Source organism: Rhipicephalus sanguineus, chromosome 8 (assembly GCF_013339695.2).
Source record: "Rhipicephalus sanguineus isolate Rsan-2018 chromosome 8, BIME_Rsan_1.4, whole genome shotgun sequence".
NCBI lineage: Eukaryota > Metazoa > Arthropoda > Arachnida > Ixodida > Ixodidae > Rhipicephalus > Rhipicephalus sanguineus.
This window is the reverse complement of record NC_051183.1, coordinates 116442822-116463726: the sequence shown is the minus strand read 5'-3', so window position 1 is coordinate 116463726 and position 20905 is coordinate 116442822. Positions and strand designations below refer to the sequence as shown.

Sequence of the window (20905 nt, the reverse complement as noted above, 5' to 3'; positions counted from 1 at the left end):
TTGCGATTCCCTTCCACTTAACTATATTCTGGCTCCACTGTACGAGCAATATGCTCCGTTATTTCGAATATATTTGCGATCTGACTGCTCGCAAGGTCTGAAATCCACTGACCTGCAGGGCAGCAGCTATCTGCAGGTGGAGAAGAGGCAAAGTCCTGCAGTAAGTGGCTCTCAGAGGGACTCAGGGGACTCATTGGGAGATGAGGAGGAGGGGGCGCTAGGGGACACGCAGCCCCAGTCTCCACACCGGCTGCTGCCTCCAGCTCAGCCATGTCTTCCAAGGTGAGAGACCTACGCCAGTGTTGTGAGAAATCGAACGGCACACTCAAACTCAGCAAATGAGGCAATCGACAATTAGGATTAATAGGACAAAGACGAACAGGCACTAAATAGCTTTTATTTGCAGTAGAATGCAGTAGATATTCTTGACAGACAAGGAGTTTGCTTATCTGCTTGGCTCATGCAATATCAAGTGAATTTTGTCTTAAGAATGCGCATGTAATTGTTTGCTTTACTGTCTTAGTTATGCGCATGTCTGCTATGCCCTGCATTGTTTTTCCCTTTTTTTTTCGAAATAAAGCTTTCAGTTGCAACACAGCACTTGTCCTGTGCACTCTGTGTTGCTTTCGTCTGTCTTTAGCGCTGCATCAATCATGCAAGCTTTTATTTGACAGCTACAGTCAAGCACACACACAAGAAATGTAGATATAACGAAATTTTGGCTATTTCAAAGTACATGAATAGTCTTGCCATTCATATATTTATAAAGAACTTTCGGATATAAAAAATGATTGAGTGCAGATTGGTCTTTCCGTGTGCCTCTCCTTTTGCACTGTCCTGTTTCCCAATTTCTGCTATTAGTAATCGGCCGTTAGAATAAAAGGACTGGCTCTCAAGATAATCTACACCACATCATTGCCAATGAAATGAACAACGACAACTTTGGATATCTATTATGCCCACTCTCAAGCTCGTGAATGCCACATGTGTGAAGAAAAATTGCAGCTCTACTTCATCAGTTTCCTACCATAGAGTGCCGCACCTGTAAGCACTGTCATGGCTCCGAGTGTCCCTGCGAGGCTCGTAGTCACCCGCCTTGTGTCGCCTACGCAGGATGACCTCTTCCTCGTCTGCCGGTACCGTCTGATGGTGACCCGGATATCGGCAGTCTGTGGCCGACAATGATGATGCGGGTGCAACATCCTCCTCTGGGTGCGGTCCGAGCAGCGGCCAGTTCTGAATGTTGCAGCTCCGACTGCGCTGCACATCTCGTCGGTTGCCGGCGGTGCTCGAGCCTCGCAAGTCCAGGCTCAGCCGGCACAGTGACCACCTGCAAACAGAGTCAGCATCAACGAATGAAACCATGTAAATCGTCAGGGCCACTCAAAAGAAAATCACCTATAGAAGCTGCGCAGGTGGTACTCCTAGGCAATTGTTCCTAGATGAACGCATGCATTGACAATCACTGCCATGAGCGATTAAACAAACAACCAGGACGAATGCTTTCCATCAAACCTAACCAAATGGTGACCCAGGGAGCTTCCATTCTGCACGTCACAAGCAACACTGACTTTCGCCACCCAGCTGAAACACTGGTTCTGGCTGAACAGTTCTCTTCAAAGCCCTCTTTCAGTCAGCTCATGCCGCTCTGCTGCCCTTGTTCTTTTGCAAACAAGTACCACCAGTGTAACCCCTTCCTCAAAAGTGATCATATGAATGCTCAAAGCTATAACCACCATTGTACTTCCACCAACATTGCGTATCTTCACGCAGGTGCCCCGATAACTTGCACCACCGATTCATATAGCAAGTGAATGTAGAAAAAATATGCATATGTACACCTTCGAAAATGACCACACTAAACGAGAGAGACGCGAGATAGCAGAGTGTGCAGTCATCTATATATATATATATATAACAGTATGGAAAACAAACCATTCAGTTGTCCCGAAGAAAAACGCACTTGGTATTAGTTTCGTTATCTTGGTATCAAGAGAACACTAAGGATTGACCTCTGTTATGACCTTAATGTTTGAATAATGATGATGAAGGCCTCTACAGATTTGTGGCTTGTGCACAGGTGGTATTATCAGAAGACCATGAGAGGCGAATATTAGGGACAGGCGAACAGTAAATTTGAGGTTCAAAGCGAATTCGGAGTAGTGATTTGGCTGAACAATTTCAAATGAAATAGTTTCAATAGATATATTATAAACAAAAATTGGAATTTTGTGTCCTGATCCAGCATCTTTGCTCAATATTTTTAAGCATTTGAACTTAGCTTGTGCGAATGTCACTTTTTTCGTTCGAAGCAAAGTGGAAAGTACTTTGAATAGTAGCAAGATTTGAATAATAGTAGGGTGCTACTTACAAGCAATAAAATACGTTAGATTTGATAATATACTCTACTTAGAACAAATAAGCCCTTATAACTAGCTTTTAAAGAATTTTTTAAGTTAATCGAGGTGCAGGTAAAATGCAATTTAACCATGGAAGTGTCGCTTCACGGCAGTGCAGATTTCCTCTGCATAAGTGGATTCACGGCAGAGCAACCCCGCACGGCAGCGAAACCACCTTCTCAGTGGGGCTACATGAGGTAAAGTTTGTCTATTCGTTCGTTTCGAATACTTCGAAAGATCGAAAATCTTAAATTTTCTTCGAAGCAAATTGGAACACAGCAATATTCAATCGAATATCCTTAATAATAAATGCAGGGGTTTTACGTCCCAAAGCCGAGATATTATTATGAGGGACGCCGTAGTGGTGTGCCCCAGAAATTTCGACCAACAGGGTTTCTTTACCGTTCACCTAAACCTAAGCATTCTCCCTCCATCAAAATGCGACCTCTATATCAGCAGTAGAGTACCATAACCACAGACAAACGTGACGGGTGCTTAGCGAATATGAAAGAGCACGTAACAGTAACTGACCGTGGGTCTGCAGCGGGTCGTACGAGAGGAGGTGGTCGCTCCCCCTCGCGAGGCTGCTGCTGGGGTTCCTCACAGCGCCCAGTGGGCCTCTCCTCCGGCAGCGGGGCGCTAGCGGCACCCCCTGTCCGGTGAACAGCTTCACCACGTAGCTCGCGTTCGTATTCCAACAGCTGGCCGAGGAAGTTGAAGTTTGGTGATATGCTGGGACGCTTGCTCTTGACGTACCTGCAGAGACAGTGTTTTTGCTGTTTGTACATCCTCTTTAGGAATAGAGCGCCAAATTAAAAGGACGCAAAAGTGAAAAAAATGAATTAGCTTAGGCTGACAAAGTATAATCTGAGAACCATTGTCGCTCATTTTACCATCATAGGCTGGTGTCGTTAATTTAACTATCGTGGCTAACCAAAGTTCTCAATTATTTAGCTGTAAGCGATAACTAGCTATATCAGTATTTGCTATCACGAGGTTCGACTGTACCTAAAATTTACAGTGGCTACAAAAAGTGATGTTACATGGAATAGACAGAGACTCACTGATTGAAGCTTCATTATAAAGTCCATTCATAGATGCAATGTGCCGGGGGGAAAAAAATGTCAGGAAGCAGATGTGTGGACTTTTGCGGTGCTAAATATGTAGGTTTTCTTTTTGACAGCCATGCACAAAACTTTCACACGACTGGGCATTCTACAGCAACACGAGAACTGAACCAGAGAATCGTATTTCTATATTGAAGAACTTTTGAAAGGAATCCAAGTTTCTTTTATGCGTGAAACATTTTGTGAAGTTAAATATTTTGCCCGAGCGACACCGATTGCAAAAATGTGCCTGGAGTGTCCATATAATCGCTATCGCAATTACTACATATAATTGCTCTCGCAATTACAGCACCTAGGTGCTATAGGCAGGATTGCTATATTCATTTTCAGTTTCCAAGTATATAAACAAATAGTCTACAAAGACAAAATACTCCATCCCCTGCAATCCCATGATCTTGCTATGGCGATATAACTTCAACTTTAAAGTCATCGTCATTTTTAATGTAGCTTAATTTACACATTCTTGCACACATACTGCGACATTCACCAAGCTAATACCTACACACACCTTTCTTAATACGTGCTGAAGAAGGTGCACGACGTGGTATATCAGTCTCGTGCATCGTTACAAAGTAAAGCACGCTGGACTAAGCTGTGCTACCACAACCAAATGATGCCCGCGCATGCTGCTCACCGGTAGGCATCGTCTGATGACAGGCCCAGGTGTCGCATGACGTATGCGATGGCCACAGTCGGAGACCGGGACACCCCGGCCAGACAATGCACCAGCACGCATCCACTTGATTCCCGTACTTTGTCTGAAATAGGCGAGTCGAAGAAAACCCTTTCAGGCACCGCATACAGTACACCCATTCGTAACAATATTCAAGTGTCTTGAAAATTGCATCGTTATAACCTATAACTGCTACAACCGGGTCGCACAGAAGACGGGAAGGGGTAAGGCTGGCAGAGCTGCCGTCACCATGATAACAATGCAGCCGGAGCCTCTCCCCTCATCCTTTTCTGACTGCGAAACGTGTTTGCTTGTTGAACTCGAGAAGTGAATCTCGCTTAATTCATGAGTAACATGTGAAGCGCAACTTTAGTTACTACATTTCACTGGCTGTAGCGGCCAACCCCCGCGCTCCTATCGCTTTTAGCAAGCGGCGACGGTGTTTTCAAAAGCTGGAATCTGTAGCTATCTTGGCTCGTCACGGCTTTGCGCCCACTGCAGATTTCCTGAGAGATAGTGCGCACCCGCGTTATCTCCCCTCCTACAGCGGGCTCGCCGGCACTTCCTGCGTCCGGTAAGCAGAGATGCAAGAAAAATCATGCGATAGGGAGATAAGCTAGATTTGATGAGATTGAAGTATGCAAGCGCACGGGTGTCGGCAGTGGAAGGGGGGGGGGAGGAAGTAGGGAGGTGAGGGCGCCGTAGCGCAAAGGGAAGGGAAGGGGGGGGCGGCTCTGGTGCGGGAGACGCTAGGTTCAATTCCCAGTGCCGCTGGCCACCCACTGGTTTTCTTTTGCGATAGCAATTATATGGACAGTCCAGGCGCATTTTTGCAATCGGTGTCACCGTGGCGTTCCGTATAAAGTGCAAATTGCGGCAACACTGCCTCGCGCGTGATATGGTGTATGTGCGAGTGAAAGCGTGCGAGGGCAGCGACGATCGCGGCTCAAGCGGAGAGGAAACGCGCCGGGCGCCGGCGAGTGGAGGGGAGCCGAGTGGTGGGGAGCGGCGTGGCTCCGGCAGGAACTGCGTACTCTGACCAGTCGGGCGCGGTTGCTCGCGCACTATCTTGACAGGACACAGGAGATTGCTGACACTTTTTAGAAGCGATAGACTACACGAAGGCTGCTTCGCTCCCTGCAAAGGCCGCGTTTCCTGTCTCCCACTACCCCCCCCCCCCCTCCCACACGCACACCTCATCCACGAACAAATTACAGAAAATATTGCTTCCGAGCTCTTCTCAATGTTGGTTCACACAATCACTGAAGCTGTAACTTCTAGTACGCTGAAGCTTCATTTGAAATTTCCAAAAGCGACGTTCCACAGGCAGATGCAATGTAAAATGTAATGCAAAGATGGCTCTTCCCGTATCAGATCACGTATTCTAAGTCATGTTGAGGTGACTCAACTTTCTAGTGTTCTTCGGCATATTTATTTATATGATTCCCAGTATAACTTATCTTGTTGTGAATCTGCTGTAGCTATCGTTGTTCTTACCGGGTTTTTCTTTTTTTTTCTCACGCTTTGTGTAAAGGGAGCGAACTGTTCAAACTGATTGTAAACCCCTCCACCTGGTAATGCCTTTGGCGCTGTGGGTACCAATAATATTAACACAGGGCATCAGAGACTTTTTGGTCAGCAATACTTGAAATACCAACCTTAGCTACTATTACAGCCCGCATTCAGAGCACCCTAAAAAATTTTCGCCATTATATATTCACGCCTGCACACTCACCCAGAAAGCGGCAGGCCCGAGCGAAGTGTGGCCGCAGCTTGTCCGCGTGGCTGTCGTTGACGGGAATGCGCAAAAAGTGCGCATCGGGTATGAAGTCCGGCTTGGGACACGACGTGCTGACGTTCAGCTCATAGCAGATGTTGTGCGACGCCAGCAGGTCGGGGTCCTGCGCATCCCGCTGAGAGCCCAGGAACAGGAAGGGCAGGATCCTCGTCGGCCCCGCAGCACTCAGGCACGGCTGCGACAGGGACGTCAGAGGACCCCGCGAGCCGCCTTCCTCGCACAGTGTCCGGTGACGGCTCGAGAACTCCAGCAGTCCACCTGCGTCACGTCAACGCCGTGCTTAAAACTCCGAAATGGACATTAAACAAATGCTATACATTAAGAAATAAAGGAGTCCTTTGACTTTTTTGTGAGTCATGACTTGCCACGTATATAGTTTTGGTGAGGGCCATATATGCCTCCCTAAAGACACACACGAACTCTCTTTGGAGATTATTAAACTTCTTTCGGAGAGCCGAGGGACGAAACTACCCAATAGTCTTCACGTGTCTTTTTAAAGGGCCCCTAAGCCATCTGCAATAATTTTTTTAACATTCCAAGTAAACGCGCATCGAGTTCAGAATGTCGCCACGATGAAAAATGCCAAACGCGGCAGCGCTATAAGCCGCGGGCGTCCCACGAATTCGAAGAAACAATCGATTCTCCTCTCCGGACCTTTCGGCAACCCTCAGCGTTCGCTGTGACGTAAACATTGGCGTCTGCTCATGTCATCATCAGAAAGAACCTGTTCGTTTTCTCGCAGATACACGCGCTCGCCGCTCTTCCTCCTCGCGTGGTGAGAAGGAACACTCGGCCAGGAGGAGAGACGAGCCGACGAACGGAGCACAGCAAAGGAAAGAGTGAAGCGGGTGAGGGCCTCTTTTGGATCGTCAAGCCTGTAACTCCGCTATTATGGCACCGTTTCGAAAAATTTTCACGGCTACATTGCTCGTTGTAGACTCGCCGTGCACAACTGCAACACCAAAACTAAATTTCGACCTCTGGGTGGTTTAGGGGCCCCTTAAAGAGAGTTAAAAATCAGAAAGTCATAGGACTCCTTTTTTTCTCAGTAGCTAAATTTGTGAACGCGCCAAAACAAAAATATGATAAGGGCAAGGTGCTTTGGGGGACTCCAGATCAATCTTGAGTACACGGAGTTATTTAACGCGCACCTAAATGTAAATTAAGTACACGGCCATCATTGAATTTCGACCTTATGTAAATGTGGCCGCCGTGGCAAGAAACTGAGCCCTCGGGTCCAGCAGCGCGAAAAGTTAGCCAATGAGCTACCACGTCCGGCAGCTCCGAAATTCCAACACTGGTAACCACACTGTAGCTGGAAGGTTTATAAAGTCGCCACTTCGGTGGCGGCGCGCAGCAATGTTAGGGGCTCGGATCCGAGTCACAGATATGCTCACCAGCAAGTAGAGCCACACGTCCTGGGAAAGCCCTGGCCAGTTTTGCCAGGAGTACGGCGATGAAAGAGTCATCGCCGCTAGGAACGGACCACGACCCTTGGTCGTACACCACAACTTGCTCGATCCGCTGCTGGCGACCGTCCGAAGGCAGCAGCTCACACACGCTCACCTGCGCGATTACAACAAAAATCATATAGGTCAAAACGAATTACTTATAACAGGCACAACAGGGAGCAAGGAAGGCCCGCGCAAGACGGCGGTCGAGTTGGTGTACAACACTGCTGTTCAAGAGAGCAAAACGCGTCGACAGCTTTGTCTTGTTTCAACGCGATTTTAAACACCTACCGTATTTCCTCGAATTTATACAGCTATATTTTTCTAGGGGAATGCTGAGATGACTCAACATGATTAACATTTCTAGAATACTTAACGCATTCCAGTATCAGTCTCTTCCAGTATCGCACTTTCCAGTATCCGCCTGCCCAGGTCTAAGCGTTTTCCTTTGCTCCATGGTTCACGGTTTTCCAGTCTTCACTTTGGCGTAAAATAAGTAAAATAAGGATATTAGATAAACAATAAAGCGTAGGATTAAATTCCTTTGGAATGCGAAACTTTTTTCAGAACTCTTTGGCCGTTTATTACGCGACCATAGGTTCGTCACGGGAAGAGAAAATGATCAGACACTACTTTTCAGATTCGCGCCTAAAGCTTAGAGTCTGAATGCCGGTACGAGGTCAGGGATTTCGAGGTTTTTTTTTTCTTTATGTTTAATACTTCGGCCTCATTGGCTCAACGAAATTTCAAGAAGCTTGCCATGTTAAATGTGTGCCCCCCTTACAGCACATTTTCATTCGCTTTTACCAGTAAAGCATAGGCCGTAAATTTACTTATTTTATTAGCGTATAGGCCGTAGAGTCTTGAAGGTTTAAGCCATTTCACGAGGTTTCTATGTTTTTTCTTCATCATGCATACGGTTCCCGTTTCGATACTGTTTACACCAATCTGATTAGTGCTGATGAGCTCATCAAACCTCTTACAGTGAACCTGCATACGGTGAGGGTTCCGTGTATTTTTCCTGTGCGTCAACAAAAAAACATAAGTGCCACACAACTTTCGCAAACACCACACCACTCACCACCGGTCCACGAAAACTGAAGAAGACAACACACGGGCGGCGAACGACAATTATGATCGTGCAGTACGAGCCAGTTTTCCTGGGCTTCAAGAACAGCAAGATCGTACACGAAACGCCAAGCGCATGCGGCAAGCCAGACAAGACGACGCATGTCGCGAAGTGGAGAATGCGGCAAGAAGACGCAAGTACCACTCCGCTCAAAGGGACTTTCTGGACACATTTCTCATTTAATTGCAGGGTGGGTAATCGGCTATTGTTCGAAGTTCCGTGTCATCTCTGTGCCGTGGGCTAAAGAGCTTAGCTGGTCACCAACCTTCACAAAGTGGAATGGCTGACAGTCTCTTTTACTGGTCTGCTGAACTGAACTGTAGAAGTGTCGAGACACGGACCTAGTTGGTATACACCAATAATAACAGCGCAAAAAATGACGGGACAAAGGAACAGAAGCTTGCAGCACTCGTCGTTTTCTGCGCTGTTATTATGAACTGCTGAATTGTTCGGCTTTGTTTGATTAGCTTTTTCATAGCAAGAGTTCCGCTCAACATCTTTTAAAGCACAAACTTGAAAGGTTTTTACTCGTCTTATGAGAAGGCTATTGCAGTAACCAAGCTAGCACCAAAACGAAGAACATTACGAGCGTTTGTTTTTCCGCTGACGTCCGTGTTCTATCAAGGACCACGAAGTACGTAAAACATCTATTTTCGAGAAACATTTCGCACGCGAGTAAAGATTTAGAGACACGGCCGCGGCCACCTCTCGTTTCCGAATCCAAGGTGCAGCGGCAAGGTTTTTCAGTCTATTCTTGAGCTGGCTCAACCCCAGCTGTCTATTTCTGCTAGGAAGCCAGGGGCGCGGATTGAAGAAAAAAAATGCTGTGCAAGATGTTTTGCGTGTTGCCAGTTCAGCGCGTGAGTCCTGCCTGTTTGTAACCAATTTGTTTTTCGAGATTTTCCGGTAGAGGATCATTTAGTGAAGAACAGTGTGCAAAAATTTTGCGGCGTTTTTCGAGTTGTAGCGAGTAACCATGTAAAAAGACACTCGCCCGGCAGAGTCATGAACCACACCGAGGCTCCGGGATGTAAAGCGCACGGAATCATTAAGGCGAGAACCGCAAATGCCTCATGAAACGCTGGCCTTGAAAAACGAGGCGTCCGATATAGAAAAGCACGTGACCCTATATACATTATTCATTCTTGTATAGATTTTGTTTTAACTACGGCATATATCTTAATTCCTGACCTAAAATATATGTACCATTTCCTAGCATTAGTTTTCCGAATTTGTCGGCAAAAATTAGTTGTTTTCTTTAAGCGAGCCATAAAACTGGCGAGACTAACGAATGATTGGCATTAGATAATCATAACGTCGCCACACCAACCATCATCACCACTATCATCATCGACTGAAGCACGAAAGTCGACACGAACCTTGCAAGAGAATACGGGGGAACAACTGCTTCCATCCAAACACGTGGCGACGACAGCATACGCTACTTCGACCATCGTAACATATTACAAGCGATAAGAAACTGAGGGCATTGATCATTTTCAATAATAATGTGCGCACTCATGATAAAGACTCCTTTGTCAAACCGAAGTTCCCTAACATTGCTAATGTTGCCGTAGCCCTTGGTGAAGTCAGAGTCACTTTTTTTGAGAAACTCGGAGCCCTCCGAAATTTTACGTCTTGTATGTGTTTACATAAACGCACGCAGGTGAACGCATATAAACGCACGCATACAAACTAGCGTACAAGAACACACGGGGACATACATAAAGGGGAGTCAGCCTCCAGCACCGCCCCCACCCCTGAAATAAATTTCTTGTTACGCCTCTGGTACACGTTTACTTTCGTCAGTCTTTCAGTATCCAGCCATGAACTACATTTAACGCCATGTTTTTGGTCTTTTCACAAGGTTCGTTTCTTTCCTACGCACTACGCGTCACATTTTCGTTGTGGGCCTGTTCGATTAACCGTCCCTGAGGGTACTGGACTTTCCTAGACCGTCTTGTTCCTGGACTGTCCTAGGATTGTCCTGTCAGAGGAACGGATAAGAGGACACGCTCAATGTCACGTTGCAGTGACGGTGCAGGAAGAGAGGGCCAAAACTGAGTCACAAACTCTTCATTCAGCAAACTCGTGTTCAGAAAAAGAACAAGAAAAGAACGGTAGATATGTCACTCAAAACACAATAGCGGCGGAGAGCGTAGTCGTCGGGCGTCAAAATCCGACCTATTGGTGAAACGTGTCAGCCACTGATTGATACATGACTCATCGCACAGGCCGGGCGTCATAGCCGGTGCTGACGTACGTTCGAGCAGGTAACTATTGGCGTCAGGCGCGCAGTCTGGTCAGACAATGCGCTCGCGATACAATAGGCGACTATACAATTAAGGGCATTACGGATACGCACAGGCGCGCCTCGCGTCAAGCGGTGACTTCGTGGCGGTAGTCAAACTAGTCAACAACAGTAATCGAAAGAAAGCTTAGCGATGTACAGTGGCCCTCAATTTCAGTTGCAACAGGGTGAACACTGTTGAAGGGGCCCCAACCCTATGCTGTAAGACCGGCAAACGTGAAACTGTCTTTGCAAATATCAGTACTCGAAACAGTGTTTACGTCACTGACTGTTTTCTGCGTCGGCGCTACCGCGCAGCGTTGGCGCCGCTTTATATGGACATGTCGAGGGTTGCAGTCGGAACGCTCCCGTCACCTCCTGCAAGCCGGCCTTCGCTGCAGTGACGACCAGTTATGACCGCTGGATACATGACAGCAGATAGCACAAGACACTGCTTCACTTTATACACAACACCGGCCTAACGACGCACATCTAATACACATATACACACAAAATAGTATGCCTTCACGGCAAGCCTATGTCGCCATGAAAAGAAAAAAAAAAGACCACTGGCAGCATGTTGTATCTTATTGGATGCGACTGTACATACATGTGCCAGAACCTTTAGTTTTGTGTATCCACTAGACTAACCAGCATCAGTGTATTTCCCTCTGATTACAAGTTTCATGCTCAGCAGCGCGGTACCAGGGATTATATAGTCGGCGTCGAAAGACCACTAGGTCTGAAAATACTTGCAATTTCCCAGCAATTTGCTACTGTATTCGACAGAACGGCACAGTACACGTTGCTAAGCAGTTTTAGAACCGGCCGGGAAATCGAAGTCGAAGGCTTCCTGCCCATGCAGCGGGAGGGGAAGGTGGCGGTGTCCGAGCTATATGTATGTTCGTGTGTATATAATAATAATAATAATAATAATAATAATTATTATTATTATTATTATTATTATTATTATTATTATTATTATTATTAATAATAATTTAAGTTGATGGAGTGCAAGCCAATGAAAGCAACTATGCGCTTGACAAGATTCTCACCCCATATAGTATGCATATCAGGCAGAAGTGGGCGGTGACAACAAAAGACATTACACAATAACTGATTACAATAAGAGGCTCAAATTTCAATTACATACATATGCATATTACATACTGCATAGTGGTTACATGCATGGATAACGCATGTTATACACACACACATTCAAAACAGCATAAGGCGAAAATAGTCATAAATCAATCTTTTTTTCAACGAAGGTTTCAATGAAAATGTGAAAAGAAAATACAAATACGTACATTCGAACTTATTACATTTTTATGGGGGCAGGGGGGTTAACACCACGGTCCCACTCGCCCTCCCCCCGGACTACGCCAATGACGCTCATGAACACCGACGCGAAAATATGTTCACCTGGAATACGTATTTCTAAGTGTGCATACTATGAGCAACATCAGCGTCAATATTCAAAAATTAAGCACACGTCCATAACAGCCAGCTATATAAACAATTGCAAATGAAGCAGTCAACAGAAGACCGCCGCGGCGTATATGAAATCAGATAGTTCGAAGCACGTGCAATCAATAATGTCGCAATCAGCAAGAGCCAGCGCATGCAACCGCACGACGTCCACTTGCCTTGTCATGCTGAAGACGACGCTTGATGATCTTGGAACAGCAGACGTTGACGGCATCCCGGATGTGGCACGTGTTGAACTCCAGAAAGGGCCGGCTGTCAATCACCAACACCTGCAGGAAATAAGGCTCCCTGTTAGACCGAAATAAACGCCTAATATGTATATTAGGGGTATGTGTGTGAACATTTCAAACCACCTAACATTCGATTCGAATTGTTCGCTATACGATTCGATTCGCAAGGCATATTAACAATACGAAATATTCGGACGCCACAAAACATGACAACCAAAAGTATTGAAATCAGCACAAAGAATTAAATACGTTTGGTAAGTTTCGCGAATTTTCATGCAAAAATAGACAAATTGGTTTCATTTGCGCACCCAAAATGTTTTTGCCTGCCTCCAGGATCGGAGGCACTGGAAGCTTTCCCCACTTCACTTGGTTTCGCATTGCGTAAGGGATCGGCCTACCTTCGACCAGCCGACGATGTCATGTGATGACGCCATCATGTGACTTCACGTTACGTGACGTCACATGGTTTCACACATTTCGGCGACCTGTGACGTCATTACTGTTTAATATGGTGGCGTCACTACATGCTGATGATTTTTTTTTTTGCATCACTCGTGTTGACGCTGGCGCCACCGGTGGTCACTTTTCGCCTCTGATGAGGCATCTAAGACTTTCGCCTAACTAACGATAAAGGCTTACGGCGCAGAAAAAGCACGGACAAAGGAAGAATGAAGCAAAAAGACAGGGACGGAGCCGTTCTCAGATAGCGCGCGAAACAATTGAGGCCAATGAAATTGCCAGACTGGGTACACAGTTGATTGGCACACTTACATGTGTGCAAGCGTGCCAGCTGTTGTACTTACTGAAAAAGAACTTGACTTTTTGGTATCTTGGGCACAACCAACACTCATAACCGTTTGTGCAGTGTTACAGAAGAAACAATCTTTCTGTCTCACATGATGTAGGCTAATTAGTAGATATTTTTGTCAATTTTTTTCACACTTTTTCTTCCTTTTTTTATGATGTCACGTCTCTTATATTCCGTTGCACATCTTCAATAAATTTCAATTGAAAGTCATCGCTTTGTCTGTTGTCTGCATTCTTCCTTTGATCATGTTTTTTCTGCGCCGTAAGCCTTTATCATGAACCACTAACTTGCCCAAAGAATTACCCTCTTTAAGAATAATGGGGCACACCGATAACGCGCGTGCCGTTTGCGACCTGATAGCAGCGGGCGTCCAGCATTAGAGAAAGGAAACGAACATAAGAAAGATAAAGGTTATCGTTTTGGGCCAAGATAAGCCCCAAAGGGGGTGAAAAATGTTTTTAGTGTGCGTTGTAGCCTCATCAAAAGTAATTACCGGAGGCTGGATTTTCAGGCATTTAAAAAGCGCGTTTTAGGCGCCAAAAATAGGCAGGCAAAACATCGTTTTAGGCCTCCAATATCGTAAGTATAGGCAAAATAAGTTTTTACATAAATCAAATAACTTCAAAGCAACACATGCGCTACTTCTATTTACGACAGGGAAACAAAAAAAAATGTTATTGTTTGAGGTGGTACACTGACACCAACGGTTGAACGTAGCCGTGCAGTTGTCCTTTGTCACGCACGCTTTGCAGAATACGTTCTCTCCGCTTATTCTGTGCATCGCGAGTAAAGTGTGCACTGTCGAATCAACACAGCTCTGTGCATTTCTTTTCAGCATGACTGAGAAGGGTAGAGTAGGAGCAGACATCCAGATCGCTGAAATACCAGAAGGAGGGTATCCTTCATATTGGCCGGGTCGAATCGCGTAGAACCAATTCCTCCCCTGCCGGTGAACAGCATTAAAAATTTAATTGCAAACTAAACAACACCCGCGCGCACATCAAATCTTTCTTTCTTCATTGGCTCTTCACTCTTGCCTGAAGGCTCTCCGGAATTTCGCATTCGCCAACTGCTCGCGTCATGTGATCGCGATGGCGTATGATCGCCGGCGCGTCCCATTTCACTGCTGCTAGCATTTGTTTCCGGAATTTGGCTGAACTAGAAGACTAGGTTGAACCCCATAGAGTTCCAAACAGTCAAATTTGCGCGGTAACATGTATAACAGGCTCACTCTGCACCAGGAAGCGAAACTTTAGGTTAAATAGTGGTCATATAGGCGCTGGCTTTGAAAATAGGCACTTATAGGCATATAGGCACGGATACCAAAAAATAGGCATTTATTGGCGCTATAAAAATACTAAAGCCCTCCTTAGCCTGTAATTCATGCTCGTATATCAAAGTGACGCGATAGGAGCGTGAGGAACAAAATAGGCATTTTCTCAAAATCCGCTCTCTAGTAATTACCACTCTTAATGAACTACTAATTGGAGTACTTATGCTGTCTCTAGGAGGAACATGAATAGTGAGCGGTTCTTCGTTTTTCTTTTTCTTGCTATAACATATTTGAAGAAACGGAAATGATAAGTTGCGTGAATAAGAAATGATGTCTCACATTGGCAAATACGATAGTACCTGGCATTCGATACGAATTAGTATCTTACGAATGACAAGGATTCCTGGTGCTGTGGTTACCTTCAATGCAATTCAGTACGAGTGAAACAGCTAGCAAACATCACCAACCTCGTCGACTTCAACGACAATATACATCACACACAGGCCAGCGCATGTGATACATTGGGTTAATAAAGAACAGGAATGCTGGTTGGGGCGTTAAAGGAGTACTGACAACCATTTTGGAAGCTGACTTCACACTCCATACAAATCTCATACAGAGACGGCTCAGAGCAAGTGTGAAGCTCAGTAAATACTAATAGGATATTTTATTTTGACACTGAAGTCGACTTATACTTTCGCACGGCGCACATACTGGCGTCGACATTATCGTGAAGTCCGACCACAGTGCTCATCAGATTTCCTGGAGACTTGAACTTGAACGTCATGAAAAATGCTTCTACACCCGAAGCAAACAAATATGTTCCCCGAACAAGGTCGCCATACGGTAATCGACGCCTTTGTTTCACTTTGCCGAACACACTAAATCGTCACGGTATAAACAATCCAAATATTTTTACAGCCTCTTCGAAGAACTTTAAGTCATATCTTATTAACGCACCTCAGTCTTCGTTTTTTTTTTTTTGTTCTTTTTGTCCAGCTGAAGCTTCACATTAGTTTTCGGCTAGCAATCCTTGCATGACGTTACACGGCCGTTCACTGTTTTCTGTTTTCATTTTCTCGCCGTTCACGGCCGTTCACTGTTTTGTGGTTTTCATTGTTTTCACCAGCACAAATTTTCGATGTTTTCGATTTCGCCACTTTGCAGTACACGTATGTGTTGTCTGTGAATGTGCACATGTTTCTGCTGCTCTGTCTTTTTGTCTTTTTTGCTGTATTAAGCCTCGCGCACTTAAGCTACCATTATAGCTTTTCCCTCGAGGCCCATTTCCTGTATTTTGCTGGAATACACATTCATTCATTCATTCATTCATTCATTCATTCATTCATTCATTCATTCAGTGTCCAGTCTGGTGACTTCACGCACCAGTATGGCTTGTTGCAATGACGTCAGGTACCAAAACGTTCAAGATGGCTCCTTGTGCGTCCCCAACGGAACCACGGAACGGGGCGGCCGTGGAAACGTCACGTTATGTTGCGCGATCACGTGACGAGAAGCTCATAGCGAGTGATGCCGTAAGGGTACAGTAGAAACCGAAACTAGCTATTAAAACACGCTGCAATTACTTTTTCAGGGTGCATTCACGCGTACCAGCACATTTTATATGCTCTTGAGGGCTTGTAGACCTTCAGTATTAAAGGGGCACGAAAGAGAAAATCTAATTTTCTCGTATTACTAAATTACAATTTCACAATACTAAAAACGCCACTCTTACCGCGAGAAAACGCTTGGAAAGCTAGATAATAATAATATCTGGGGTTTAACGTCCCAAAACCACGATATGATTATAAGAGACGCCGTAGTGGAGGGCTCCGTAAATTTCGACCACCTGGGGTTCTTTAACGTGCAGCTAAATCTAAGTACACGGGCCTCAAACATTTTCGCCTCCATCGAAAATGCAGCCGCCGCGGCGGGGATTCGATCCCGCGACCTTTGGGTCAGCAGTCGAGCGCCATAACCACTAGACCACCGCGGCGGGGCGCTTGGAAAGCTAGAAAACGCGCTAAAACAAAATACGGGGGGCGACGCCACCTTGATGTTCCCACACCAGCTCGACGTGACGTTATAGACTCTGATGGCGTCTGCTAGGCCCTTGGTAATCGTAGATCGGCAAAGGTTGTTTACATTGTGTTCCGAGGGACCCAAACTCCTAGCATAGCGAGTTTCAGAAAACTTTGTTGAACGAATGTGGCTAAAATACGCTAGAAGGCTTTGAAATTCTTGACGCCGTACTGACGTTCACGTGCTGAAGTTAGGCGCAAAATTCGAAAATGAAGCTTACTTTCATTTCCTCTTCTAATAACTGTTCTATGATGCCGAAATTAATCACAATAGTGTTCTAAGATAATTTATTTGTCTACTGTGAATTAGTGTTTTATTTTAGTGTTCCTTTAGGAACCTGGTGTTGCAAACCAACATGCGGACAGAACGCAAACAGCTGGAATACTCTTACACGAAAGAGCACGTGAGAAATGATTGGAAGCCTCACCTGTGCAGGGTCCGTGCGCAGCCGGCCGGCCAGCTGGGCAGCCCCGACCAGGGAAATACGCTGGTCGGCCATGACGTCGCCTCCCGCTGCTCAGGCAGCCACCGCCAGGTGCCGCCGCCTGCCGCCACACCATCGCGTACCAAGACTGCACATACGAGGAAAGAGAACAGAGGGCACGTCAAACACCTTATTCGTAATACAGTGAAAAAATTTCAGGATTGGTTAGGCATGCTCGACTGTAGCACAAAATAGATTTCGTGAGAAGGGGGATAGAAAAAAGAAGAAAGTGTCTTTTTCTCTTTATTATCCCCCTTTTCACGAAATGTACTTTACAACACAGTCAAGCATACCTAAGCAATATAAGCACCAAGTCCCCAAAAAGAAGTCCTTTGTGAAAAAATTTAGGAGCCCTTGCCCTATCGGGAAAATGGGGGCACGTAAAGCTTCGCGTGTGCGTAGCTGACCTATTTCTCTTTCTTCCTTCCTTCCTTCCTTCCTTCATTCATTCATTCATTCCTCCTTCCCTCCCTTTCTATCGCGTTGCGCAATGCTCCCTCTTAACCGTTTCCTTCCTTCATGCTGGGAATTGGGCATTCATCCACGTGCTTAGCAGCGCGACACTTCAGTTGCTACAGGCAACAAAGACGGTAATGCGTTCATATCCAGGCAACAATGAAATGTGGCAACGTGAACTGACAGGTCACCTCGGTAAAAGATCTGTTTGCCACATCAGACACGGCTTACCGCTGACAAGCCAACGATGTAGAGGGCATCAATTACTGAAGAACGGCGCATACGAATATGCGCGCGACCGGAGCACCTTGGACGGACTCATTGCATGCACCCGTACTCCTGAGCACTCGCGGGCGTTGGCTTTTGTTTATTTTTTTGCTTGCGGTCACCCTTATAACGCCAATTTGTGAGTCGTGAAAGCTTCGCCTGAAGTTATAATGTGAGGTTTCAGGCGCCAAAATTACAACACGATCATGATGCACGACGAAGTGACAGTGGTGAAAGACTCTGGATTAATTCTGAATTACCTGGGTTCCTTTAGCGCGCATCTAAGTAGACTGGTGTTCTCGCCTTTCGCTTCCATCGAAATCTGACAGCCTTTGCCGAAAATCGAACCTAAGTCCTCGACCTCAGCATGTGCAACACAACCGCTAAGCTACGTGGGCGGGCTGAAACCGAAGACGCCTGCTTTAGATCCAGCTATCAGGACTGGTTCTTCTTAGTGGGCACAAGCTAACTTTGTATAGGGTGTCACACTGGAGCTTTAGAATTGGGCTCGCGGGATTTCCTTTGCTTAGGTACCCACGCTGTTCCCGAAATATAACCTGAGCAACCGTGAGGTTAGTGTATGACGCATGCGCAGTGGCGGCAAACGCTAACGAAAATCTTGGGTTACCCTATTCTAAAACTGCCTATTGTCGAATTCGTCATCTTGCTGGCTCTATTTGGCTCAGAGGACTGTTACGTCATCTCTGATCTGGCTGCAGTTGCCACCATTACAAAACATTAGAACACGTGCGTAAGCGAAGAACTTCCAGAATGGTAATTCCGAATAGAGCGAAAAGAAAAAAAATCCTGAATCAGGATATAAAATCGGGGGAGATGGATTACGTTAAAGAAAATCAAGACGAGAATAATAATCCCGGAAACGTGCAACAGGCGTGCAATCGCATGCGTCTGAATAGCAGGCGGCACACACAAAGAGTTCCTTTATATTTCGCATTCTTTATTTGCCTTCATTCGACAGCAACTGCTCCGTACTGCCTATCGGCGCCATGCATAGCGCTGCAGCCACGCAAAAGCCATCTGCGTCATCTCTCACACACGGCGTCGGACGCGTTCGGCAGATTTGAGAACAATGCTCTTTCCGTCGCGACGCTCACGTGTGCGGCGCGTGCGTTTCTCTTTCGCAGCTAAACAATTAGTATGCTACCATGACTCATCACGGCCTCCATACCGTGCACAATGGCAGTTTTAGTTTTCTCTGTGAACACATTATATACCGGCCAGTCGCACAGGATGTGGTGTAGCGTCTCCTCGCAGTCGCTGGCGTCCGTTCTAGCGCACCTTGACAGTAGACAAATGTCTGTTGAAACAATTCTTGCACGTCGTCAACAGAAGACATCGGGGCTGAAGGCGACGAAGGCACTGCTGAGGTTTTTAAGAGAAACTGACTTGGACAAGCGGCGGTGACAGTAATCTCGCGTACCACGCAAGAGTGACCGACCGTGACGGAGTCTGTGTGCTGTGTCATGTGCCATCTTTCTCTTTCTTTCCTCTCCATCTTTCAATCTCCCACACCCTGTTCCCATATGGATGGGCAGCAAACCAGTTTTCCTAAACTGGTTAACCTACCTACTTTTGCTTCTCTACTATTTCTTCTCTTGGTTTTCTCTACGACCCCGACCGCGCCGGTTCCGGGCAACGGCTGGTGACAACGAGGTTGCGGAGAACAGGGACGCGCCTGCCACGTGCAACGAAGTAACGAAATATTTTTACCTCGCGCGAAGAGTACCCACTCCCTCCCCCCAAACTTAATAGGCCTCAGGCCCTTACGCTCAGACTACTACGGAGACGTACCCTAATCCGAGCTCCCTACACGCCACTTATCCCGCGGTGTTCCCCCAGTGACGCTTGCCCCGCATGTGGGGACGTAGCCGCGCTATAGGGCATGTGCTCTGGGAGTGCAAGGCAACGTACACTAAAGGCCCGAACACACGCACGCGTTGCAGCGCGTCAACGCGTGATTCTGGACGCGGCGCCGCGCCATCTCCCTATGGAGAGGGAGGGCGCGCAGCTTCGCGTAGCCGCGCGCCCTCTCTCCCCATAGGGAGAGGGCGCGGCGCCGCGTCAAAAAGTCACGCGTTGACGCGCTGCAACGCGTACGTGTGTTCGGGCCTTAACCCCGATACTGCTTCGGCCAGGTGGGAGGCGGCCCTTCGCAGCTCCCTCCTGGCTGACCAGCTCCGAGCCGTCCAGCAGGCCCGTCCAGCAGGCCGGCAGGCTTGGCCTGACGGTCCCGACGCGGCAGTCGCCCGCTCAATAAAGTTTGCAACCAACCACCCGTCTCCTGCAGCCAGTGTGTGGCCGTAAACAGTATTTTTCAAGCGAAGCTCGTGTGTTAGAGATTTCGGTGGCGGCGTTGTCGTAGGCGAAAAGGCCGGCGCCGACGAGTGCGAATAAATGCGCCCCACGAAGGTGCGTCGGTCACGTGCGTATATTTGCACGTGCTGTTTTCCAATAATTGATGCTCTCTCGATCGTGGGCTGTCAGCGATAAGCCGTTTCTGACACGGCAGTCTGTTTTTTTTCATCGTGGTCACGTGTCATTCCATCGTCGTCACATCATTATCGAAGCCTGGTTATGAACGCATGGCTATGCGTTTTGAAACTGTATTAGCAGAAAAACTGGGGAAATGTTGCGCTGCTAAGCATAATGGACAAATGGTCCAACTCCCAGCATGTGAGGCGAATACACATGTTCGGAGGAGCATTGCACAATGCGACAGAAAGAAGAGAGATAGAAAAGGAAAGAAGAAAGAAAGAAAGAAAGAAAGAGAGAAAGAAAGAAAGAAGAAAGAAAGAAAGAAAGAAAGAACGAAGAAGAAAGAAAGAAGAAAGAAGAAAGAAAGAAAGAAAGAAAGAAGAAAGAAAAAAGAAAGAAAGAACGAAAGAAAGAAAGAAAGAAAGAAATAGTTGGTCAGGAGCACACATGC

General features: G+C 46.5%; 1 protein-coding gene across 3 annotated transcripts in view; it reads right to left on the bottom strand.

The window, feature by feature from the left end:
- Positions 1-20905, bottom strand: part of LOC119402328 (dual specificity protein phosphatase 8) — a 91884-nt gene that overhangs the window by 7278 nt on the left and 63701 nt on the right. For 2 of the 3 annotated variants that reach the window (XM_037669469.2, XM_037669470.2), the window contains exons 2-9: positions 17179-17323; positions 12517-12627; positions 7395-7563; positions 5935-6255; positions 4161-4284; positions 2931-3155; positions 1028-1330; positions 113-291 (exon numbers count right to left, since the gene is read on the bottom strand). In XM_037669469.2, the coding sequence (XP_037525397.1) occupies positions 113-291; positions 1028-1330; positions 2931-3155; positions 4161-4284; positions 5935-6255; positions 7395-7563; positions 12517-12627; positions 17179-17250 (1504 nt within the window). In that variant the 5' untranslated portion in view covers positions 17251-17323. The remainder of the gene's footprint in view (positions 1-112; positions 292-1027; positions 1331-2930; positions 3156-4160; positions 4285-5934; positions 6256-7394; positions 7564-12516; positions 12628-17178; positions 17324-20905) is intronic. The other variant, XM_037669471.2, reaches the window with a different exon arrangement.